Source organism: Pelecanus crispus, chromosome 14 (assembly GCF_030463565.1).
Source record: "Pelecanus crispus isolate bPelCri1 chromosome 14, bPelCri1.pri, whole genome shotgun sequence".
Taxonomy (NCBI): Eukaryota; Metazoa; Chordata; class Aves; order Pelecaniformes; family Pelecanidae; genus Pelecanus; species Pelecanus crispus.
In genome coordinates, this window is record NC_134656.1 from 1,252,441 (window position 1) to 1,276,524 (window position 24,084).

The following is a 24,084-nucleotide window of genomic DNA, read 5'->3' on the forward strand; positions in this document are numbered from 1 at the left end:
GTACCCCCGGAGGAGATAAACAGGCGGGGGGGTGGCTATGCGGCGTACATCGATACCCCACCTGGGTGGCTGCTCCGACACACACAACACGATGCTCTTGCACAATTGTTTCGTCGTCTGTCACTTGCGGAGGGTCTGGAAGGGCCCCAGCCCAGCGGCACCGGGCACCACCCGCGGGCAAGGTCACTTCTCCTTCTTGGTGGCTTCTGTCGTCTCTTCTTTGGAGGCCCCCGGCACCTCCTTGGGGGTAGAGCTCTCCTCGTAGCTGGGGACGAGAGGGACAAGAGGGAGGAGTGAGCGGGGTCAGACTGCTGGGGACAGACACTTGTGCCTGGCAGGGACAGCCCAGCCCGAGGGTCTGCTGTGCTGCAGCGGCCGCGCCGAGGAGGGGGTGGGCTCCAGCCATCGGCCCCCCGCTGTAGGAACCCGACAGGGAAGAGCGCAGGCGGGGAGACGAGCGCTGCGACACCCCCCAAACAGCTCCAGGGCTGGGGTGCACCCAGCCAGGGGCTGGGCCTTCCCCTGCCAAACCCTCAGGCCAGCTCCATGGCCGGGGGGGTCCATCCTCCTGCCAGCACCCACCGTCGCTCCCGAGAGCGCCGCCGGATATCCTGGAGACCACCACGCTTCCCCCGACACTGCCACGCCGAGCACTGGTGCCAGCGAGGCCAGTTAGCGGGGGGAGCCGCAGCAAGACCGACAGTGGCGACTCCCCCCAGGGACTCACTGCAAAACCCCCCCAGCACCGTCCCCGGGGCCCTGGCAAAGGAAAGCCAGGAGCGCTGCCTTCCAGCAGGAAGCACGAGGGCAGAAAATGTCAAATCCTTTCTCCCTTCAGAGTTTCCCCTCAAAGACAGGGAGAGAAGCCGGCCCGCAGCAGCGAGGTGACAGCTACTGCCCTGCCCGGGGAACGGGGAGAGCCGGGACCAGCCCCTACCTGGCCAGAGCGACAGAGAAGGGGCACCGCGTGCGATTGCTACATGGCACTAGGGCTTTGCTGCCGGCGTCGGCGGGGACAGGACAGTTTCTGCTGCATGGAATCAGCAAGGCTGGCCGGCGAGCCGGACACGGTGGGGAAGTGGGTAAGTCTTGGTGTGTGTGGCAAGATTTCAGCAGAGGATTCATAGCTGCAGGAGAGAGAGGAAGCAGGAGGGGACGGGGGAAGACGAGGACAGAAAGGAGAGAGAGGGGAGAGAGAGAAAAAGCAGAAGAGTTTTGCAGTGAGACTGCTGCAAACCCACCACCCTGCGCAGGCAGCCTGCTGTCCCCTCCGGCTGCCAGCACCCCTAGCCCAGGCTGGGGTGGTCCTGGGGCCGTGCTGGCAGGGTCCTGCCCGCGCTCCCCTCGCCTGCAGGCCCCAGGGCAGGGCTGTGGCGTGGAAGAGCGAGGGCTGAGACGCAGGGAGAAGGCAGCTCCCGCTGGCACGGGTAGAGCCAGGCAGCCGGAGCCCACAGGAGAACAAGCCTGCGCACCGGGAAGGCAGGGGCAGAGCGGCCCAGGGGCCATGCAGGCAGCAGACGGACGCGGCAGACCCTTTCCTGCCGCTCGAGGACAGCGCATCCGCAGCAAGTGTGAGCGGCAGGACGGGCTTCCCGCCGCTGACAGCTGATGGAGGCAGAGTGAAGGTTACCACCTGCCTAGGGAGGCTCAGCAAGGCCAGGAGCCGCAAAACCGATCCCGACGTCGCCCACCTCTGCTCCATCGGCACCCCTTCCCCGGGGCCGGCAGCACAGATCTGCTCGCTCCCAGCCTCCCTGCAGCGCTGCCTGCACTCGCCGCTGCATCAGACCCTCGCTGCCCTCGCCCAGGGCAGCTCACGGCTGCTGCGAGACACCAACGTGTAGGCAGCTCGCTGCGTGCAGGCAGCCGGCCGGCAGAGACCACGCGGGAGCTCCGGGCTGCCGTCAGCGTGGGGGAGGAGCAGGACGCACCGAAGCTGCGCAGGGGAGCTACACCTGGTGGGATTCCTGCAGTGGGAGCCGCTGCCCTCCAGGCACGAGTCCCATCCGTCCTACTTCCTCTGCCTGCAACTGGAGCGACTTCAAGGGGGTCCGACCCCAGGGCCTGTCAAGGTTGCAAACCCCCCAGCCTCCCGCGCTTGCCCTGGCAGTGCTCAGCAAACAACAGTGGGCAGCGCTTTGCTGCTGGAGCAGCTTGTGCCTAATGCTCTGTGAGGCACTAGCCCCCGCTGCCCAGCTGCCAGGCTCCCCAGGGTGCCTCGCTGCCAAACGGGCCGGACTCGCAGCTCGTCTCTCCCCAGTTTCCTGGCGCGGGAGGTGTTGCCGCTGTCAGCCGGTGAGTCATGGCAGCGGGGAGAGCGGCTGCAGGATCCCAGGTGCACAGGAAGGACGATCCCAGGACACTCAGCGCCTGCAGCAGCGATCGTCAGAAGCGAACATCAAAGGACGGGGCAGGTGCGGCAGGGCTGGGGAGCCGGCCCAGCTGACAGCCCCGGTGGGAACACGCATACCTGCCATCTCCCAGGGGAGGGGAAGGAGGTGAGGGCAGCCAGCTCCCCACTGCCACCCCACTCGGGTGCTGGTTTCCCTCTGAGCAGGCTGAGGGCTAGGGCAGAGGCACCCCGGAGCGGGGAGGCTGGGGGGTGCACGGCCTTGCTTTGGGACGGATGTTCCCTTCCGTTCTTGGCTTCAGCCGTCCTCAAACAAGCAACTGCACTGGGCCACCACCAAGCCTCAAGCGCAACCAGCCGAGCACAGTGGAGAAACAGCTCCCAGGCAGGCCAGCCCATGCTCAGCTCAGAGGGGACAGTCCAGGCAGGAGACCAAAGCTGCCCACTGCCAGCAAACAGGCGAACGCCTGGAGCGTGGCACACTGCGAGAAGGGCCAGAGCGCAACAGCACAGACCCCATTCTCTGCACCTACAGTCCCCAGAGCAGGGAGACTGCTGCAAACCAGGATGCTTCAGCCGAGCAGGGAGGCTGGGATGTGCTCAAACCGGCCCTGGCTGCTCTCGCAGCCGGCTCTGGCTCCGTTCTCCCCCACCCACAGGCCCTGGGACACAATGACCAAGTATCTCAGCACCAGGTGCGCGGTCCCACCCTCCCCTGCCTGCCAGCGTACGGGAAGAGTTTGTCACCGGGGCGTAAAGCAATACCAGATGCTGCCTGCCTGTTGGTACCGTACCAAAGCTCCCACCCAGCTACGAGGAGGTGGCTGGAGCCAGGGCCGGCGTGTACAAACACAGACCCGCTCCCTCCACCCACACACGTGCACACGCATGCCCAGATGAACCCGTCCCTCCAGATGTGCCCAGGCGTGGGAACATCTGCACGCTTCACGCGCTCCAGCGCCGCGGGCAAAACAGCTCCATCCCCAGCTGACGCTCACCTGAACATTTCAGTTACTTCTCCCTTTGCCAAGGCCACAAGAAGTGGGAATCCGATGCATGCGGGGACCAGGTACAGAAGAGCAGGCTGTTGGAAAGAAAAACAACTGTTAAACCAAACCACGAATCAGCCCCCGGGAGGAGCACGAGGCGAGCTGGCCCTGTCCCCTCTGCACCCACGGCATCTGTCACAGTGCTGCACAGAGGGTTAATGCCCCCAAAAGCGGCTTGGAGAGCCAAGTTACAGCTGCAGCAGCACAAAACCCTCGCCATGAGGTCCCAGCGGGCCATGAACACACCAAGGGCCCCCGTGCAGACCAGCGCCACCACCCACAGCGTGTGGGTCTTCAGGGGCAGCCTCGTTGCAAAGAGCCACAAAAACACAGGGCAGCCCGGCCCTGGTGCTGCTGTTGGAAATGCAGCTGCCTGAAGCAGCCTTGCCCCAAACAGGACTCTGCTCCAACCAGGCACACAAGCTTTGGGCAGGGAAAGGTACAGGCAGGCACTGGAAAAGCAAAGCCAAGAGAAGGAATGCATCTACTTTTTCCTGGCATGATGCAGGAACCCTGTGGCCAAGCTGGCGTGTCCCGCTTGGGACGTGCATCTGCAGCAGGCAGCGCAGCGGAGCTCACCTGGGCATGCTTGAAGATGTGCATGATGAATATGGTCAGGCCCAGCCCGAAGATGTAGGCCACGAAGCTGGTGTAGAAATACGTGTGCGTGTTCTTCTTCAAGCTGTAGGGAAAGGGAGCAGAGCCCAGTGACCTCGGGTCTGGGATGCCAGTGGCCAAAACGGAGCCGGCCCAGCGTTCTCACCCATCTCCCACCGTGCTGGGACACGGGGAGCTGCGCTTTGCCCGTGCTCTCGGGCCAGCGCAGGGATTGCCACCAGCACAGCCCCCAGTCCCACGGGAGCGGCGCAGGACTGGATGGGGCGACAGCCAGGTGAGGGTCTGGGGAAGGGAAGGTGGCGTGCGATCCTGCTGCTGGATGGCTACCGGGGGGGCAAGAATCGGTGCTGGGACCCAGGGAGAGGGTCCCACCTTCTCGGGGGAGGCACGGCCGGTCGCTGGCATCCCGCTCTCAGCACGTGCTGTTTTATTGCAGGGCAGGCTGCGGGAACTGGGATTCCCAGCAGGCGCAGGTAGAATGTGGGTGGAAACACGTGGAAGAGCTGGCACAGACCGGAGGGTCTGTGCAACAGCAGCGGGAGCGGGGCCACGCCACTGCAGTTGCACAAAGCGGCCCATTCCCTGCAGCTCCCCAGCCAGAGACTTTTGGTGTGGGGCAACTGCTGAAAGCTACGCCCCGGCGGTAGGTGCAGCTTTCCTGTGTAGGAAGGAGCTGCTTCCCCAAATGTCAACCCAGAGGCAGCCGGCCCTGCCAGGCACTGATTTGCATCCACAGAAGCACATCCCAGGTGCCAGCACTCCTGGCTCTTTCCCATGCCATTGCCGCAGCACTGCCCTCTCCTCCTTGGTGCCAGGGAGCCGGTGAGGCTCTGGGGTGCCCTGCTACCTTGGCCCCCTCCCCTGTCCATCCTGCAGTGTATTCAGCAACACCTGTGAGCTCAAAAAACTCGTCCCCAGCGCTCAGGACTTACCCACAAAGCCAGCCCTCCTCACATCTACTCTTCCAAGAGCTTCCCCTTGCAACCCAAGCTGTCCCAGCCGCTCTCCCTGGTCTCCACGCCAAGCCCCGGAGGGGAGCACACGACTGCGCTCCTGGCTTCCCCTTCCCCCTTTTTCCTCTACAAAAGCAGCTCAAATATGCTGCAAGATCCAACCTGCCAGAGACCCTTCCCTGCCGCCCACTCACCTGATGTCAAACCGCAGCAGCAAGGCAATGAAGATCCCTGCGGGGAGAAGGGGACAGTGAGGGGACGGAGGTGGTAGGGGAGGCTGGAGGGAGGCAGGGCAGGGCCCGCAGTGGCTGCGGGTGCCGTGCCTGGGCTGACAGTGCCCTCTCGCGGCACAAGGCACCGGGACAGCACCGGGACCTGGTGGGAGACCCCCCCCAGCCCACGCAGCCCCCAGCCCAAGCAGCCCCCAGCCCCGGCTGGAGGCCCGCAGGGCTCTGGTATGGCCAAAGGCAGAGCAAGGCACCCCCTCGGCTCCCCACAGCCCGTTCAGACAGGCGGTCCCGGTCACGTACCCCCTCTTCTGTCCTTACCCGGAATGACAATGTCTCCCAGACCCAGCATGGCAAAGTTGTCAGCCTCCAGCCCCTTCTCCAGCAGGTCCTGAGGGAAAACCACTACGAGGAGTAGAGAGGGGAACAGTGAGGGGGAGCGCCTGTGCTGAGCAGATGTCAGTGCCTGGTGAAAAGGGACCTGAGCGGGGCAAGCCCCCTGTTCCTGCCCTTGGCCCCCTACTCTCCCGCAGCTCCCCCCTCCTCCTTCCTGCGACAGCTCTGGGATGAGAAACTGAGGGCTTTGGGGCTGGCCCCATGTGCAGGTTTCAGCCCCAGCTCCCAGGATCCAAGCCACTGCACGCTCCACAACAGCAGAAATTCACCCCTCCTGCCGTTTTTTTGGTGGTTTTGATTTTTTTTTTTTTTTAATTTTTTTTTTCATGAGCAGGTAAAACTGCCCACCCTGGGGGTGCAGACTAACCCATCCAGCTCAGGGCTCTGCAAACCATCTCTCTGCAGAGAGCTGGCCCAGCTCCCAACAGGTCGCTGGCACCACGCAGCAGTCGAAGGGGTCACTAGCAGGAAACCCTCCTGCTCACATCCCACCTTCTGAGCCAGGAGGGTGCACGGGGCAGCCGCTGCAGTGGAACAGACAGCCCCTCCCTCCAGCACACGGGGAAGATCTACTCACGTTTTATCGGGGCCTCAAACGATTTGGCAACTGTCACCATCACATTGGTGCCAAAGACCTAGAGGCAAACAGAGGAGTCCGGGGTGACCACAGCTGCACAGAGACACGCGCACACTCAGCTACAGCCTCACCTCAGTGCCCGGAGCAGCCTCAGTGGCAGAAAACAGCCAAAAGAGCCGCTGAACTGCGGGCAGAGGAGTCCTGCAAGTGAGCCCACCACCCAGGGGAGAAGGCACAGGACAGCGCTCGAGGTGAGCACGTCGTGGCAGTCCTGCTTTCAGAGCAGCGCTGGGGAGACCGCACACATCGCAGAGCCACGCTGCTGCCCGCCACCCGGCCCTCCCCAGCACCTGCCCCTGTGGGTCGGTTCAGCTCTAATTAGTCAACTCAGTGGAAAGCCTGACCACAGCACAGGATGTTATCCGAGGGCAGGAGCTCCCAGTGGAGTGTCCCAGCCAGCGCCAGGCTGCTGCCTGTGAGCTTCCAACGGCGACCGGAGCAATTGTCAGATCAGCTGCATTTTGCTCTGACGTCATTTATCTGTACTGCACTATCAGCTTTAAATACTGGCATCATTTGGGGGATGGACTGTAAACGCATAGTTCAACCACCCTCATTTCTGTTCCTTTTCATCTTCAAGCCTCCAGTCTTGGCTATACCAGCAGCAGGCACATAAACCAGGGGCTGGTTAGCACCAGGTGAGCAAGATCCTCTAAGATATCTTAGATTGGATATTAGGAAAAATTTCTTCACAGAAAGAGTGGCCAAGCATTGGAACAGGCTGCCCAGAGAGGTGGGGGAGTCCCCATCCCTGGAGGGGTTCTAAAAATGTGTAGATGTGGCACTTTGGGACATGGTTTAGTGGGCATGGGGGTGTTGGGTTGATGGTTGGACTGATGATCTTAGAGATCCTTTCCAACCTTAATGATTCCTAGTTTGTACTTTCATTAAAAAATAATCCAGCCCCCAAGCCAGGAAACATGAAATTATTTATTACTCTACCCTTAATTGGTTTAGTGGTGGACTTGGCAGTGTTAGGTGAATGGTTGGACTGGATGATCTTAAAGGTCTTTTCCAACCTAAATGATTCTATGATTCTATAAGACACTCGCACCCTGAGCAGGGCGCAAGGCACTGGGTGTGCTAAGCCAGCAGGCTGAATCCTCTCCAGCTGAGAGCAGCGGAGGAAGTGGCACTCGCAGGCTAACAAACCACAGAGCCGAGACTGTTAACAAGCCTATGAAACAGGGGCAGCACCAGCCAAGTACAAAATAACACCCAGCAGCCAGGCTTAAATAGGGAAGGATTACTCAGGCAGCTGCAGAGCTGCTGGACAGACCTCAAGGTATACAAGGCTCTCAGATGTTTGGAAACCCAGTCATTCAGAAGGTGCAGGCAGCAGGAAGGGCTGGGGAATATGGACATTACAAGGAGAAACAGGAGTCCAGGGCCATTGCAGAGAGATAAGGAAAACCTCAAAAGGAAGATGTCGGGGCATTGCACTGGCTGAGGGAAGGAGACTGGAGGCATTCCACTATTCCCGGGTACCCCACAACAGCCCTTATGAGATCCCTGCCAGCCCTGGGCTCTCTAAGCCAGAGATTAAAAGCAAATGCATTTGCCGAGCCGTGTTCTGCCACTGTTTGATTCTGTCATCATCCCCACCACACCCCTTTTGGGCTGAGAAAGTGGAAATCCTGACTGCAAACGCGTGTCCAGCCAGCGTGCTGCCTCCGAAGAGGCGTAACGCCACACACATGCCTTCCGCCAACGGCTGCAACTCGCGTCCGCCCCGAGGAACGCTCCCGTTTACCCAGAAGACATCGTAGATGAAGAGGCCCCCGAGCAAGATGCAGCCAGTGCTGACATTGTTCAAGTGCAGCAGCTCCACCCCGTTGAGGGAGAACGCCAGCCCAAAGAGATTGTTGGCAATCCAGTGCTGAGAACGACAGGAAAAGGAGATTTGGGTCCCACAGCATGTGCCGAGCCATGGCCTCAGCCTGCAGAGGCCTTGCGTGGAAAGGGGCCCGGGTCTGATCCGGGCTGGTCCCTGGCCTCCTCGCAACAGGGCTGGGGCTCGCTTACCTTTCTCAGCAGGTACCAGACCCCCACAACACTGCTCAGGGCCAGGCATACGAGATCCTTGGTGTCAAACTCGTAATTCACTATTTCTGCAATAAAACAGAGAAGTCAGATTTTGGGCAGCTCCCCTTCCCGCGCAGGGCAGAGATGAGCGACTTGACAGCCAGGGAGCAACACAGACCACAGCGCTCGCATCCCAAACGAGGGGACTGTACCCATGGAAATGGCCGTGCCCACGGTAAACGCATGCAAACCGCAGGCGAGTGAGCAGCCGGCCCTGGCGAGCCTGGACCTTCTCCTTCAGCCAGACTCTGCCACATGGACAGCATCTGCGATCCTTCTGTCAATAAGGAAATTGGATTCAGGCACTGTTTAAGGCAGGGAGAGGCAAATCTTTTCCCTCCTCTTGCACCAGTTAATTCCTGGCGGTATCATTAGTAGTATTTCCTTACCAGTAAAGCTACTGGGCAGGATACTTATCAAAGCATCTTCTACCAGTGCAAAGATTTGAATCAGATCAGTTAAGGCAGCACAAAAAAGTCAGTACTATGCTACCCAAGGAGCTTAAATAAAGGCAGTGCATTTAACAGCAGCCACAGCTCCATTCCTGCAGCACTCTGGGATCTGTTTCTGGGGTTTTGCTGCCAGCCAGAGGCAGCACAGAGGGAGAGCACCAGCCGGTGCAAGAAGATGCACACAGCAGCCCCGGCTCTGCGGGGACACACGGGGCTCACACTGGCTGCAGAAGCACAGCGGGGAGCAAGAGGCAAGTCTTTGAGACGCTTGTTTCAATGGGCTGAAAGTCAAAACACCAAGTGAGCAAGAAACAGAACGGTGAAGGCAGGCAACATTCAGGTCCCCAGAGAGACCGGCGAGCCAACATACCCTCCTTGCTCTCCCCAGAGCCCTGGGTGAAGAGGAGCTGGTACTGTTTGTTGGGGAAATTTGCAGGGAAGAATCTGTTCATCGTGGGGCTGAAACGAGAGGTGCAGAGAAGGGCAGTTCGACAGAAAGCCCGCAGGACGCGCTGCCCAGCACCTCTGCATGACGGCATCGCAGCACGGACGTTGGCCCACACCCCCTCCAGAGACAGGGAAACGCCAGGTTTTGCCACGTCAGGGACTGGCAGGAGCCCCAGCTTCAGTCACCAAGCCACAGACACGGGACCCTGTCCTCCCCAGAGGTCTGATCTGCCCATATGTGACAATCCCCCAAAATGCCCTAGGGCAACAGGCACAGAGCATCACCCGCAAGAAGTCAGGACCCACCCCAGACCCCAGCAGGTCCCCTGTGCCCCCCCGGCAGCCCCCTGGCACCGTACGGGTCTGGTCACCCCGAACTGGCTGTGCAACCACCAAACGGCCCTCCTGCAGAGCCGGGAGCAGGGGCGAAGCCCTTGCCACAGTGCCAGTCTAGGGAAAGTATCTGGTCCCCAACGCCCTAGAGCTCAGGAAACAGGAAACCAGTTTTACTTTTTCAGTTACCGAAACAGCCTGAGCTTTCAACACCTTGTGCCAAGGATCGGCAAATATCGTGAGCTCCAACTGCCTGTTTCAGCCGTCCCAATACGAGAAAAACGTGTGCCGAAGAGCTCTCCCCTCTGCAGGGCAGCAAGGACTGTGCCAGCCCATAGCGGCTCCTACAACAGCGGCCACCCACACCTCCACAAGCTCTCCCGGTGTTGCTGCATGGGGTAGCAGATTGCTGGGACCCCGAGACTTTGGTTCTGCCCCTTGGCTGTCCCATGAGGAAGGGTTCAGAGCATGCTCCTGGAGAGCCCACCGAGGGAAAACACCCTACGAGCTGGGACCTGGCTCTGCCACAAGGCAGTGGTGCTCTAGAAACCCCCCAATAAACTTGACACCCCGCTACCTCGCACTGCGGGCAGCCTCGGACGCCCCTGCCCGAGTCATACGCTTCCCTCCGCTGTACCTGATGGTGTGGGACAGGGCCAGGATCCCCAGCACAAAGAAATACATGGAAAGCAGAAGATTGATGTACTCTTGAGAGAATATCTGCAAGACAAATCCAGAGAGGGGTCAGTTACTGCAGCGTTCTCCCCATCTACAGCACGAGGAAGCGCTTCACCTTGTGATCAGCAGCTGCTGTGCCAGCGCTCCAGGGATACGAGAAGAATAGCTGGAATAACCCAAATTCTTGCACCGCTGATGTGAAATATGTTAGAAATAGCCACGTCCTCGCAGAACAAGCACAATGGGCCTGCAAGTTGTCGCGTATCTACGAGGCGCTCGGGTCAAAAAATAACTCCTGTGCTGCAGAAAGGAGGACAGAGTTTCCCCCGCGCATCGCCCGCAGAGCGAGCTGGAGCAGGGAGCGAGGCACCGCGCCGCTCCCGGGGGCTGTCCCGGCAGAGGGGAGCAGCAGCACTCCCGCCTCACTCCTGCGGCGGGCCGAGCGCGTCCTGCCCTAATTAAATGGGGTATTATTAGAACTCCTGCCTTCCAACGCACACACTACCTTACCGCCGAATCACACCCCTACAGCCCAGCGCTGGGGGACCCCAGGGTCCCCCCTGCTCTCCTGGAAGGGGGATGCTGGAATACGAAAGCTCACGGCAGGTTGCAGATATTAAAAGGAAGAGCCGCTGATCATGCAGCGACTTCAGCGAGGCCACGCCGCACATTCAGTACTTCCTTTTCCTGGCGTCTCCATCCCAGCCAGGAGCAAGAGGCAGAAAAGGCGCCTGAGGAGGTGGAGTACCCCAAGACGTGGGCCACAGAGAAGGGGTGGGCTTGCAGGGGGTCCCTTCAGCGGCCAGAGGGGCCCGGTGGCAGGGTCTGGTGGTCGCTCCATAGCCCACCATCAGGAGAGGCTCAGCAGATGCTCGGCTTTACTACTGGTGACCTACGACAGGAGCTGCGGCCCTGCTGAGCACACAGGCTAAACTTCACCACAGGGACAGCAGGGCATATCGCTAGGGAGGCCCGATCCTGTGCCGGTGCACAGCCGACCTCTGTGGCCGGGCAGGCTGCAGCACACACTCGCCCTCCCAGTGCAGCGCAGGCCCACGCCAGGGTAAGGACCTGCACGGTGCGGCCGTCGGCCCACACGGCAGCTCGACCCGGGGTAGGAGCCCACAGCACCAGTCGGCTGCCACGCGGTAACTGCAATGGGCAGAGAAGGGACTGTAAACTGAAATATTCCCAATTTTGCATATTAAACGTCACCTGGCTGGCCAGGAGCACCCTTCTGCCTCGCAGGCAGCCCAGGACAGCGGGGCTGGAAGCTGCTGTGCCAACAGGACCGCTCTGCACCGGCAGCCCCAAGGCTCGTCAGGCCCCTCCAGGAGCTCAGCCGCATGCCAGATGTGCACAGGCAGCCAAAGGTGTTTTAAGCCAAGACACCTTCTCCGTGCAGCCGAAAGCACCTGGGATCTCCTATTTGTGACTCAGGAACGGTCATTTTACTTTGCTTGTTGGCTCTGCACGTCTAAAAGACTTCACCTGAACACACAGGGCGTCAGCCACAAGCTAGCGATCCCCCAGGCCTGCAGCCAAGACGGCTTTGGAAGCACAGCACGGAGCACGACACAGAGACGGCAGCATTTGCAACCCAGCAGTCCCTGGCACCCTCTGGTTTCAGACCGTGCACTGTCAGGTCAGCCCAGGGAGGCAGGCAGAGCTCAGGGGTGAACTCGCCTCTCGGCAGCTCTCCAGAACCATCCCGTGCACAAAGAAGCTCCAATTTCCCCCAAGCCAATTCAGGCGAGAGCTGACATCCTCCTGCGTGGTGACACTGAAAAGCTCGAGCCGTGCAGCCTCACGCACTTCCTGTCCCAATACTAAGGGCCCTTGACTACGGTAAGCCAAAAATCGAGTCAGTCCCGTGTCAGGAGCTCCTGACCAGGCGGGGAGGATGGCAGGCACCAGCTCCGGCGCCTGCTGGCATTGCTCACTTACTTTAAAGAAGAGGTAGAGCCCCAGAAGGGTGCAACTGGCAACAATGGGAAAACGAGCAGCGTCTCGGCTGGTAATGGTCTCCGGCATCTCTGAGGAGTTCTGGGGAGGGAAGGAGAGGACAGGAGTGGATCAGCCCCTGCTCTGGCTCCCTGCCTGAGCAGCAGGTGAACAGACACAATGAGCGGGGCTCCGTGGTGGTTTCGAGAGGGGCAGGGCACCCGCCAGCCCCCCGTCATTCCCGGAGGTGGGGCTGTGTCACAGGCAAAGCCTGAGATGGAAAAAGCAAACCTTGCGCTCATCCTTCCAAGGGCTGCCGCAATTTACCGCTTTTTTCCTCTTGGAGAAGGGGAAAAAACCCTGCCCACTGTGCTGGCGTTGTTCCCTTCTCCCCCTGCTCCCTTGCCGCTCACGCCCGGCTGTCCCCGCCAGCCTCCCCATCTGTGCGCACCATATGTCGATCACCCTCTGAATGACGTTTATCTCCAACCACCTTTTTATCCCTCACCTCGCTCTTGGGACACTCCTTGTGCTCAAAAGCCCCAGATTTATAAACCCCTTTCGCCTTCTGATACATCTTTGCACCAGCTGAACAAACCCCCTTTCAAGCCATTTCCCAGGAGAGAACTTCAGCTTTCAGAGGAGAGCCAGAGGGCTGCCTGCTCCCCTGCCCGCCGCTCAGAGATCTAATCTCACACAGGCAAACACCTGCGGCCAGCGCTGGACAGAGTGCACATCAGCAGAAGCCCTTATGCAAAGCAACGCTGCAAAGGAACAGCAGCTTATCCCAGGCACGGCAGCTGCCACGCAGCGCTCAGCGGCGCAGAAGCAAGCGCCCAAAGAGCCCCTGGCTCCCTGCGGTGTGAACAGAGAGAAATCCCCCCCGGAACCACGGCCAGACCCTGCTCGCAGACCTCAGTTGCTTGGGCTGCCAGGAACCCCGCTAATATCAGCTGAAACCCCTGATGTAAGACTTAAGAGCAGACAAGGGGCTTTCAAAAAACAGCGACAAATCAGGCTGTGTACAACAGTCCCTTCTCCTGAGCTTCAGGAGCCGAAGTGTTGGGATTTAAGTCCCAGCTGCTACCCAAGGCCAGGCACGAGATGCAGAGAGCGGCACGATGGGCTGCGGGGACAGCACAGGGCGTGCAGGCAGGAGAGCGGGGCAGCACCCCAGCGACCAGCCCCGGTGCTGCGGGGTGGAGGGAGCGAAGCCACACACGAGTCCCCCCAACACAGCATCTCCTGGCGGGGAGCGGCTACGGGCTTTGCAGCACTTGAATTTCTCAGGACGGTGAGGACGGGGCTGGAGAAGGCCCCGGGGGAAGCCCGGTCTCTCCCCGGGGTCCCCTGCCTCCGCCGGGCCGCGGGTCTCTCCGCCCTCACGGGGCCGGGGGCGGGCAGCGCGGTGCGGGACGGGGGGGCCGTGATCAGCCGGGGGTGGGGGGCGAGGCCTAGAGCCCGCGGGGCTGGGGGAGCAGCCGCCGCTGCCGGGCACGGGAGGCCTGCAGGCCCCGGCGGGGGGAGGCCGGGCTGCCGCGGGGGTACCTTGCTCTTGGCGCAGCTGACGGAGCGCAGCGCCCCGAAGAAGATGGGCAGCAGCGCCATGAGGACCAGGCTGCCGTAGGCCAGCGCCATGCCCTCGGGGGTGGCGGGCGGGCGGGCGGCTGCGGGGACCCCGGCCCCGGCCCCAGCCCCGGCCCCGGCGGCGCTGCCGTTGTGCGCCGCGGCCTCCTCCATGGCAGCTGCTCCCACCGCGGTCCGCTTCCGGCCCGCGCGCGCCAGGGACACGTCCCCTTACCCACCGGAAGTGCGTCAACGCGGCCGACGACGCCGGCGCTAACCACGCCCCCCCTTCCCCGAGCCGCGTTGCTAGGAGACCGAGAGAGGCCTGGCCCGGCCCCGGGGCCCGCGTCCCGCATCAGCCCGGGGCCCCGAACGGGGCCGCGCTCCAGGCTGGCCTCCCCCCCCGCAGAGCAGGCCGTGCCCCCCGCCGCGCCCCTCCCCTGCCGCGGGGCCGTGAGGGCAGCCCCAGGGCGGTGGGACGGGGCGGCGCCGGTGGTCCCGCTGGTGGACGTGGCACTTGGGGCCATGGTTTAGTGGGCACGGGGGTGGTGGGGTGATGGTTGGGCTGATGGTCTTGGGGATCCTTTCCAACCTTAGTGATTCCTGGTTTTACTTTCATTAAAAAATAATCCAGCCACCAAGCCAGGAAAGATGACATTGCTACTCTACCCTTAATTGGTTTAGAATCATAGAATCATAGAATCATCGAATCGTTTAGGTTGGAAAAGACCTTTAAGATCATCCAGTCCAACCATTAACCTAACACTGCCAAGTCCACCACTAAACCAATTAAGGGGAGAGGAATAATTTCATGTGTCCTGGCTTGGGGGCTGGATTATTTTTTAATGAAAGTAAAACTGGGAATCACTAAGGTTGGAAAGGATCTCTAAGATCATCAGTCCAACCATCAACCCAACACCCCCATGCCCACTAAACCTCTCTGGGCAGCCTGTTCCAATGCTTGAGCACTCTTTCCATGAAGAAATTTCTCCCAATATCCAATCTAAACCTCCCCTGGCGCAGCTTGAGGCCATTTTCTCTCATCCTATCGCTGATTACTTGGGAGAAGAGCCCAACACCCCCCTCACTACACTCTCCTTTCAGGGAGTTGTAGAGAGTGATAAGGTCTCCCCTCAGCCTCCTCTTCTCCAGGCTGAACACCCCCAGCTCCCTCAGCCGCTCCCCACCAGCCCTGTGCTCCAGACCCTGCCCCAGCTCCGCTGCCCTTCTCTGGACACGCTCCAGCACCCCAATGTCTTTCTTGCAGTGAGGGGCCCAAAACTGGACACAGCATTCCAGGTGCGGCCTCCCCAGCACTGAGCACAGGGGCACAATCACCTCCCTGCCCCTGCTGGCCACACTGTTCCTGACACAAGCCAGGGTGCTGTTGGCCACCTTGGCCACGTGGGCCACACTGCTGTTCATTCATGTTCAACATTCATGTTCAGCCGGCTGTTGACCAACACCCCCAGGTCCTTTTTGGCTGGGCAGCTTTAGTGGTGGACTTGGCAGTGTTAGGTTAATGGCTGGACTGGATGATCTTAAAGGTCTTTTCCAACCTCAACAATTCCATGATTCTATGGTTCCATGACCCCGCGGTGGGTGAGAGCAGCGGGGGGGTCCCCGCAGGGTCCCCGGCCCCCCGCAGCCCCCGGCCACGAGCGGGAAGGTGGCGGCTTCAGCTACCGTCAGCCCGAGCAGGTCGGGTCGGGGGCTCCCAGGCCTCCCCGCCATCCAGCCCGGGGTTTTCCTGCCCTTTGCCGCTTCCCAAGGACGGCTCCCGCGCCGCCGGGGCTCCCCCGCTGCTGAAGGCTGACTTTGAAACTCAGCGAACGTCGTATCGGGCCAAGATGTTTTTGTAAGCTGGCAAGTAAAGGACGCTTAATCATGCCTGATCAGAAGAACAAACATTCAGTATCTTTTAACCAAAGACATCCCGGAGCAGCTAGACCTTGAAGGAGCACTGAGAAAGTGATAAAAGGCAACATCCTACCCCAGCAGGTGCTGGAAAAACTGGATGATTGCTGAAAAACAGGAACTAGGGGAAAGGTAATTCCAGCAGGGAGGATCACAACCGCCGGCTCAATTTAGGACCAAAAGGATTCGTCCCCCCCGCACCCCTAAGGGTCATGCGCGCTAATTTACAGAGCAAGCGAGGCTAATTAGAATACAGTTGACCAACAGCAGATGGGACAGCAATTACTAACCAATGATAGTAAAAAGGATAATTACGGACTCTGTAAGTTTTGTGTATAAATAAGGCGCAGACAGTCTCCTTCGGGGTGCTGGCTTTGTGGAATTGCTACCTAGCACCCAGCTCTGCGCAGAAACGAAATCAAATCGCTCTTCTCGACTCAGCGCCCGGGTTGGGTGGGCGCGCAGCGGGTAACGAATTCCCTTTGTGGGACAGCACCGGGCCCTCTCCCTGCCGCTGGACCGGGGCCAGGGCACTGCTGGAAAATTGGCTGAAACGCGCGTTTTCCTCGCAAATAGTCCTTCTCCTCCCCAGCTGCTGGCAGCCCGCTTGTGCCACCGAGCCTCCTCCTCCTCCTCCTCCTGCGCGTCCCCCTCGCCCTCGCCGGGGCGAGAGGCGGCTCAGAAGCAAAGATGCCCGCAATGATAAAGACTGAGCCGAGTTAAATGGTGCTGCCCCCGGTTTAGAGCTGAGCCACAGGCAGGGGAAGGGAGCGCAGCAGGGATTAAAAAAGCAAGTATTTAACTTTTTTTAAAATGTTTTCCTCTTTTTTTTTTTTTAAAAAAAAAAAAGGGATCTATTTCGGGACCAGGGGTGATTCATAGTTTTGTGTTTCAGAGGGAAAGGCCTCCCGGGAGCCCCTCTCTGCGGGGCTGGCCTCCCGCCCGGGCTGCTCTCCTCTCCCTGCCACCAATTCTCCCACAAAGGAGCAGGACGGGCACCAAGGCCGGCAGCAGCAGGCAGCAGCAGGCAGCGTGCCCACCCACGCCTCCCTTCTTCCCACCCTGCTGCCTGCCGTGGCCTAGGGCAGCTACCGACCCCTTCCCGGACCCCCTTGGTGCCCACCCACTCCCTAAACCCCAGCTCGGCTCATGACCCCTCGACAAAGGCCACCGCTGCCCTCCCTGCCTTGCCCGCCGCTCAGCCCCCTGCGCCGCAGCCCTGCGGCACTCCGGACCTGTTTCGGGCTCCGAGACGTGACCCCCCCCGCAAAGCCCCTCTCCAGGAATCCCCCAAAGCTTCTCCTTCGCTTTTGGTTTCTGCCCTCGGAGCAAGCTCCGCAGCTCCGCTTGCTTTCCACCGTGCCCCAGGATAGCGGGAACGTGGACCCCCCGCACGACGCTCCCCCAGCGTCCGTGGGGAGCAGCGGGGCCGCGGGTGCTGCCATGGCAGGGCAGGGAGTCCAAGTGTCCAGTTCTGCTCTTTTTACACCAAACCCCAGGTTAACTGGGGCAGGAGCACCGTCCCGCGCCAGGGGGAGCATGGAGTGAAGGCTGCCGGGGGGGTGAGCCTGCAGACACGGGCCCCTTGGGGCTGGTGGCGGGTGGGGGGACCGGGGGCTCGCAGGAGATGGGCAAGGGGGCTGGAGGAGAAGGTGGCTAGTGGTCGGACCACCGCCCATTGCCACGTGCCCGCAGTCCGGCCGTGGCACCCACCAGCGTTGTCCCAGGACCAGGATCTGGCTCAGCGCCGGCGCTCAGGGCTCTGTGTGGTGCTGCCTGCCAGGTGGGAGCAGATTTTGCCACAGGCGTTGGGATGTCCTGTGCATGGACGGAGGAAATTGAGCAAAAAAAAATAGTTGTGTCTCCGCAGCCCATTTGAGCAGGGCCGGGGCTGCCCGCTGGGCCAGCATGCCACCGTGGCTGCGTGCCAGCCGGGTCCCTTGTCCCAGGGAGGTGGCGAGCAGCGCGGTGCACGCCGGGACCGATGGCACTGGGACCGATGGCACCGGGGCAGGGGGATGGCACCAGGACCGATGGCACCAGAGCAAATGGCACCGGGGAGCGGGTGGGACTGGGGGTGATCGCACTGGGGCCGATGGCCACCCAGGGACGGAGGGCACCGGGACGCCCAAGAGCAGTTGCTGGAGGGGCTGGGGCCACCGAGCCCCAGCACCCCCTTGCCCCAGGTGTGGACCCAGCTGGGGGCCGCAGGCAGCCCTGGCCCCCGCCAGTGCCTCCTCCTTCCTCCCTCCCTTCGTTTCCCAGCGCCTCACCATGGCCCCCCTTGGCCTCTCCTCCCACCCTCCAGCGCGGCCGCATTTTTCTGGGTTTGAGCTCATTCTTTCCACTCCCCTCTCCGCCGGCTGCCAACTTTCCATCCCGTGGCCCCCCCCCGCCACCGCCTCCTGCCGCAGGGAAACGCCGGCTGCAGCTGCGGAGGGACCGGCAGCAGCACGGAGCCCCTGTCCCTGGTGTGCAGCCCCCCCAGCCCCGCTGCGGCCGATGCCGCGTGCACCGCAGCATGGCATCCAGCAGCGCCAGGAACGGGGGCACGGGGAGCTCCAGGGCAGGACCCCGGCAGAGCAGCCGGAGCCGAATCAAGGGGAGAGCAGCAATGCCACGGTCACCAATGGTTCAAGGGCGGCACGGAGCAATAAGGAGGGAAGCGCGAGCAGGCTTCCCTGGTTTTGGGGACAGAGCTGGCCCTCACTGGGCTTTGCGCCTGTGGAGAGACTGTTTTTCCCATGGGGACAGGGCGCTGCCCCATCCCAGCGTCCCCTTTGCACCAGTGACCCCCTCTCCAGCTGCACCACACCAGCCACGGCCAGCAGCTCCCCGTGCTCGAGCCGCGGAGCGAGCGGAAACTCCCGACCTGACCCGGGGAGGGAGGGCACCCCTGATCTTCCCTGGCGCCTGGCCCGGGGCCGCTGAGCAGGCTACCCTGCCGCATCCCGGCTGCTCGCCGGCAGCACAGCCTAAAAACAACCGGCGGAGCCCACGCAGCTCCAGCGTTGCCTCCCTGGGTGCCCAGGGTCACTTGATGCTTGCTGCGGCCAAGCACGTCCCTTCCCGGCTGTGCCACGCTGCTCAGCTCCTGCCTCCCTGCCCCTTCCCGGGGCTGCAGGAGCCATGGAGCGCCCGGCTCCCTGCCCAGCCTGCGGCTCCCACAGTGCTCAAGGGCTCGAAACCTGCACCCCAGCAGAGCTCAGCCCTTCCCAGAGGCTTTTCCAGAGCCAGCCAGGAGGTGCAGGGGGGCTGGGGGCTTCTGCCGTCGCAGGGGATGATGCTGCGACCACTGGGTGAGGAATCGGGACTTCCACCAAGGGCGGCCAAAGGAAGCCCCGGCCGGAGGCTCTCCCTGCCCTGAGAGGGTTCAGCTGGTGAAGCCGGAGCCCACCGAGGCCCGGCTGAAGCCAGAGCCAGGTTCCAGGCAAGAAAACTGGGCTTGAATCCGGCCACGCGGCTCTGGGATGTGGCTTCACGCAACAGGGACCCAAGCAGAGACCAGCACCTCCCTGATGCGATTTATTCTGCAGATCGAGGGTTTTCCCCATTGCACCAGTACAGAGACAGCAGAAAAAACTCAGTCCGAGAAACACTGGTGTCAGGGAGATGTGGCACAAAGCCCCGGCGTGGAGGGGCTGGGGGTTCCAGGCGATGCTGCCAGAGCTCCCCAGGCGCCTCTCCCCAGCCGGGCTCCAGGGTGTCCTCGAGGTGTACACCACTACGGTGCCCTCGCCGGTCCCTGCTGCCCTGCGAAGGAATGGGCACCACGAACGGGACTGGCCATGCTCCCAGCAGCCTCCGGAGCGGCTCCAGCCCTGCAGGCAGCCCTGCCCTGCGGCACGGCCACCCCTCACCTCTGGCTCCCCAGGAGCCTCTGTAGGTCAGGATCCCACCACCCCAAGCCCAGGTGCCTGTCCCACCCTCTCCTCCACTGGTGCAGCCCAGGGGACCCGGGTCCACTGGTCCCCTCTCCTGGAGGGGAAGCGGCCAGATCCAGAGCACCCGGGCAGCCCTCAGCACCAGTTAAAACAGCTCCACGTCCTCAGCATCGCTCCGGCTCGCTCTGGGCTCTCCTTGTACCCGCAGAGCCGCCGGCCACGCTGCTGGCCAAGCGAGAGTCCCCAGCCTACGTGTGCGGAGGGTGGGGAAGGCAGCAGCTCTCAGAGCACGGACAGGTCGTGGCAGGACTTGGAGCGGACTTTGAGGGCCACTTTGCTGCTGTTCCTGGCCACCAACCTGTCGAGGAAGCGCCGGGCTCTCTTGGTGAGGCTCTCCTTGCGCTTCTGGCCGGGCGCGGGGCGCGCGCGGGCCTCCTTGCCCCCGCGGCGCAGGCGGATCTGCCGCACCACCCCCTCAAAGAGCTCGGCCACGTTGTGCTGCAGAGCCGCTGACGTCTCGATGAACTTGCAGTCGAACACCGCGGCACAGGCACGGCCCTCTGCAAGGGAAGGGCAGGGAGGGGGGCATGGCCCCGCTAGCACCCCGGGTGCCGGGGAACGGGCGCTGCCGCATGCAGCAGCGTCCGGGGGTCCCCACCAGCCAGATCCACCCGCCCCAGCCCACCGCTCACCTTCGACGGAGACCTCGCGGCACCGCACCAGGTCGGTTTTGTTCCCCACCAGGATGATGGGGATGTCCTCGGCTTGCCGTGCGCGGCGCAGCTGGATGCGCAGCTCCGAGGCGCTCTCGAAGCTGCCGCGGTCGGTGATGGAGTAGACGATGACGTAGGCGTTCCCCACCTGCAGGCACTGGCTGCGGCGCCGGCTCTCCTCGCCCTGCCGCCACATGGGGAACGAGATGTCACTGTCTGATCGTATCGTGGGAGCAGACGCGTGGCCCCGTTAATAAAAATGCAGATTAAAAGCTCCGGATTTCGGCGGGTGTTTGAGAGTTTCCTCCTCTATCAGCAACGAATTGGGGCTGTGGGCTCAGCTTGGCTCAGGGGGCTGAGGCTGGAGCCGCCCTCGGCCACGCAACGCCGGCGTCGTGGGTGCAGCGCCCAGTGTGAACCAGGCACCTGCCGGGCAGGGTGGGATTAAGCAATAGTGGAAATAAAGGGCGGTTGTCGGGGTGTTACAGTGCTGGGGCATCGCTGGAAAGTGCAGCCACATGTGCAAAATGCATCCGCAGCCCACGCGGGTGCTGCGCCCACGCGCACAGCCTGGGCACCGGCTCCATCCCGGCTCCTGGGGAGCGGTCACGGCCCAGTGGCACCCATGGGAACGCTGGGCCCCAGCACGGAGGGAGGCAAAGGGGCGTTTCGAGGGAGGCAGTGACAGCGGCGCTGGCATTTCTGCCCGGGAGATGCCTCCGTGCTCTGGGCAGAAGGAATGTCCCCTGCCAGGCTCTCGGGGCCACCGCTCTGCCCGCTGAAGCACGTGTCCTGGCTGGCGGCACTATCTCACGTGGATTTGCCCGGTCGGCTCCTCCAGCCCCGTCCCCAAACCATTTCCAGGCATTTCGAAGCAGGCTGGCACCATGCTCCATCCCCACAACCCCTTCTTCTCCCCCTGCCCCTCGTGTGAGGGGCACCCTGCGCCCACAGCACTGCTCCTGCACTCGGGATGCCTCGCCATGAGAGCCCTCACCGGCGAGAGCACGGTGGGCAGCCTCCCACACCGCGGAAGGGTGGGCAAAGAGCCCGTCAGAGACATGACCCCAGCCCGTGTTTTTCCCCAGCGCGTGTCCCCCGCTCCGCAGCAAGGGCGGCGGTGAGCCCTGGACACAGCCAGGGAAGCCGCAGGGAAACCTTTGCGGCGCTCGCAGGCCCCGAAACAGCGGCTGTGCCGGTACAGCATCCCCCGGGCACGGCCCAGCTCACCCTGTCCCACCGGTAGCACCCAGCCCCGCCGTACCGGCTGCTCCGGCTCCCAGGTGTCCATCACCAGCAGCGTGGTCTCCTCGCCATCCACGGACAGCGTGCGCTCGTAGGCGGCTTCTGCAAGACACCGGGAGAGCCCGGTTGGCGTGGCGCTGCCTGCGGAAGCTGAGACTCAGCCCCGGTGCCGGGCTCCTCTCCACCTCGCCCAGGTTTTTTTTTTTTCCCATCACGGAGCCGTGGACGCAGCCCGGACACGCGCTGCCTCCCCGCCACCTCCTCCGGGCCCCGCGACCCCGCGGCAGAGGGGCCCCAACCGGCCCCCACGGGCGCCCACCTCGGTGCTGCTCCAGCAGGTCCCGCTCCTGGACGCCGGCGAAGAGGTTGACCAGGCTGGTCTTGCCCACGCCGGGGTCACCCAACAGCACCACGCGGTAGAGGGGCTCCCAGGAGCCGGAGGAGCCCGAGGACTCGGAGGACCAGCTGCCCCGGGGTGCCGCAGCCCTGCTGCCCGGCTCGGACGTGGAGTGGCCGAGTTGGGGGTGGCCGGGCTCGCCCCGTGGCGTGGCACCCAGCACCCCCGGCCGCGGGAGAGGGGTGCTGGCCCTCCTCCGCAGCGGGCTCTTGCTCCCGCACTGCGTGTTCAGGGTCATCAGCGGCTCCGAGGGCAGCGGGGCTGGGGGAGGCTGCCCCGGGGGGCCCCGGCTCCCTACAGCCCCCGGACGCGCCGCTCGCGGTGCCGCTCGCGGTGCCTCTCCCGGTGCCGCTCCCGGTGCCAGCGGTAGCTCGGGCACGGCTTTCCCCGGGACAAGGCTCGCCGCCGCCCGGCCCGGGCTTTAAAGCCCAGGAGGCGGAGCCCCTCACCGCGCCCGGGCCCTCCCCCGCCGGACACACCCCCGCCCGCACCGGCCCCGGTCGCCCTGTCCGGTCCCCGAGGTCCCCGCGGGGCTGCCGGTGCCGGGGCACGGCGAATTCCCCGGGGCGCGTCCTCCCCTCGGTCCCGGGGAGCAGCGTGGGAGGGACACGGGGGTCGCAGCGGGACGCGCCGCCGGGGCTGGGGGCTCCGCAGTGCTCCCCTCCTGCGTGGGGCAGGGGCCCCCTGAGCCCCACGGCCGTGCTCCCCACAGCCCCGGCCCCATCTGGCAGCGGCGTGGGGCAGCACACGGCTCCGCCGCTTCGCCAAGGAGCGAGCCGAGCGATGGTCCTGCCTGGTGCCTGGCGGGGCTGTGCTTTGCCAAAACCTTGGGGCCCGGCTCAAGCGATGCCACCGCTCCGTCGCCAAGAGCCGGCGATGGAAAGCACGGCCGGAGGCTCGCTTGGCATGGGTGACAACAGGAGCTGGTTTTATTTGAACCTCTCGGTTGGCCGCGGCACCGCTGGCACCAAAATGCCCAAGTGCCGGCCCTGCGCGGGCACCGGGCTGACGCCGCGCTGCGACACCAGTCTGGCCCACACCGGGACAGGCTGGCAGAGCCTCATGGCACCGGGGCCTGTCCTGGGACACCCCTCCCGGTCAGAGCACAGCGACTGGGAGACCCCGTTCGGATTCAACCCCCTTGATGTTACCGCGATGGCATGAAGGGGACGGGTCATGCTGCAAGCACGGGAGGGCTGGTGATGCCTCCCCGGGAGCCGCGCTCGCGGCGCTCGCCCCGTGCGCCTTCCAAGGGACTGCGGCACGAGAGCGCGGCACAGCCCACGTGGGCCAGGAATGACGGCAACACCTTTTCTGCACCATATAACCACATCAGTGAGTCGCCGGGGCGGCTGCGTGGGGCTGCGATGGAGAAGCGCTGACGGCAAAGGAGGAGCGTGGCAGCTCGGCATCTCACCGGAGCCCGGCTGAGCCGCGTGCTGGGCGAGGGGCGTGCGAGCGGAGCCTGGCCGAGCGTGGGCTGAGTGGCGTCTCCTCGGCGGGGATGGCGAGGATCACCTCGGTATCCGGCGTGCACCTGAGGGAGAGAGGAGAGTTAGGAAGGGCAAAGCAAAGAGTGGGAGTAAACAGCTGTGTTTCGGCCGGTTCGGTGCGAGGAGGAGGAGAAGCTCCTGCGTGGCTAGGGCGGGAGGTGGGCGACTGCTCGGGTGCTGCATGCAGCCCACCCGGAGCTCGGAGGTGCCCTGTCCCCCCCTACGGCAGCCCCGTCACCAGAGGGCATAGGGCGGGTGGAGGGAAGGCTGCCTCATGCCCGCTGTGCCACCTTCTCTGTGTCCCCAGGGTCCGGGACTGGTTTTCAGCAGGGAGGGACCAGACACTTGTTGTGGGACACGGGACAAAGCGAGCAGCTGGGGGAGCAGGGGGAAAAACCCTTAAAAAGTTGAGGGGTGTTGTGCGCAGCCCCTGGTCAGCACGAACCAGAGCCCAGCCCGACCTCCAGCTCCCCCCCAGCACTATTTTGCTTTTCGGCTCGCTCTTCACGGTCTGTCCCGGCCACCAACCACTCTGCCAACAGAGGAAATCAACGGCAAGCTGGAGCCCTGCTCCGCGGCCCTTTCTTAGGGCGTGCTTGCGACTGAGCCCACGGCAAGGCAGGCTCGCTGCTCCCTGGCCTTCCCAGAGAGGCAGAGCCAGATGTAACCCCAGGGGCTCCGAGAGGCAGAAGGAATGAAG

The 24,084-nt window shown here is 63.0% G+C and overlaps 2 protein-coding genes across 3 annotated transcripts; both read right to left on the reverse strand.

Moving 5' to 3' along the window:
- Window positions 1–49: 49 nt before the first annotated feature.
- Window positions 50–13,909, reverse strand: HM13 (histocompatibility minor 13). Of its 2 annotated transcripts, none has more exons than XM_075720981.1 (12): window positions 13,718–13,909; window positions 12,173–12,271; window positions 10,185–10,267; window positions 9,138–9,226; window positions 8,256–8,341; window positions 7,984–8,109; window positions 6,171–6,228; window positions 5,519–5,602; window positions 5,165–5,201; window positions 3,979–4,081; window positions 3,349–3,434; window positions 50–265 (listed from the first exon to the last, which is right to left on the reverse strand). In XM_075720981.1, exons 1-12 carry the CDS (start codon window positions 13,907–13,909, stop codon window positions 184–186), a joined length of 1,125 nt encoding a protein of 374 aa, XP_075577096.1. In that variant the 3' UTR covers window positions 50–183. The 2 variants fall into 2 exon arrangements, with proteins under 2 accessions (XP_075577096.1, XP_075577094.1); XM_075720979.1 differs by lacking the exon at window positions 50–265 and adding an exon at window positions 974–1,127.
- A 5,909-nt stretch (window positions 13,910–19,818) lies between these two features.
- Window positions 19,819–22,129, reverse strand: REM1 (RRAD and GEM like GTPase 1). Its single transcript, XM_075721196.1, has 4 exons — window positions 21,814–22,129; window positions 21,499–21,596; window positions 20,229–20,433; window positions 19,819–20,096 (listed from the first exon to the last, which is right to left on the reverse strand). The coding sequence occupies exons 1-4, from the start codon at window positions 22,127–22,129 to the stop codon at window positions 19,819–19,821; spliced, it is 897 nt and encodes a 298-aa protein (XP_075577311.1).
- Window positions 22,130–24,084: the final 1,955 nt, after the last annotated feature.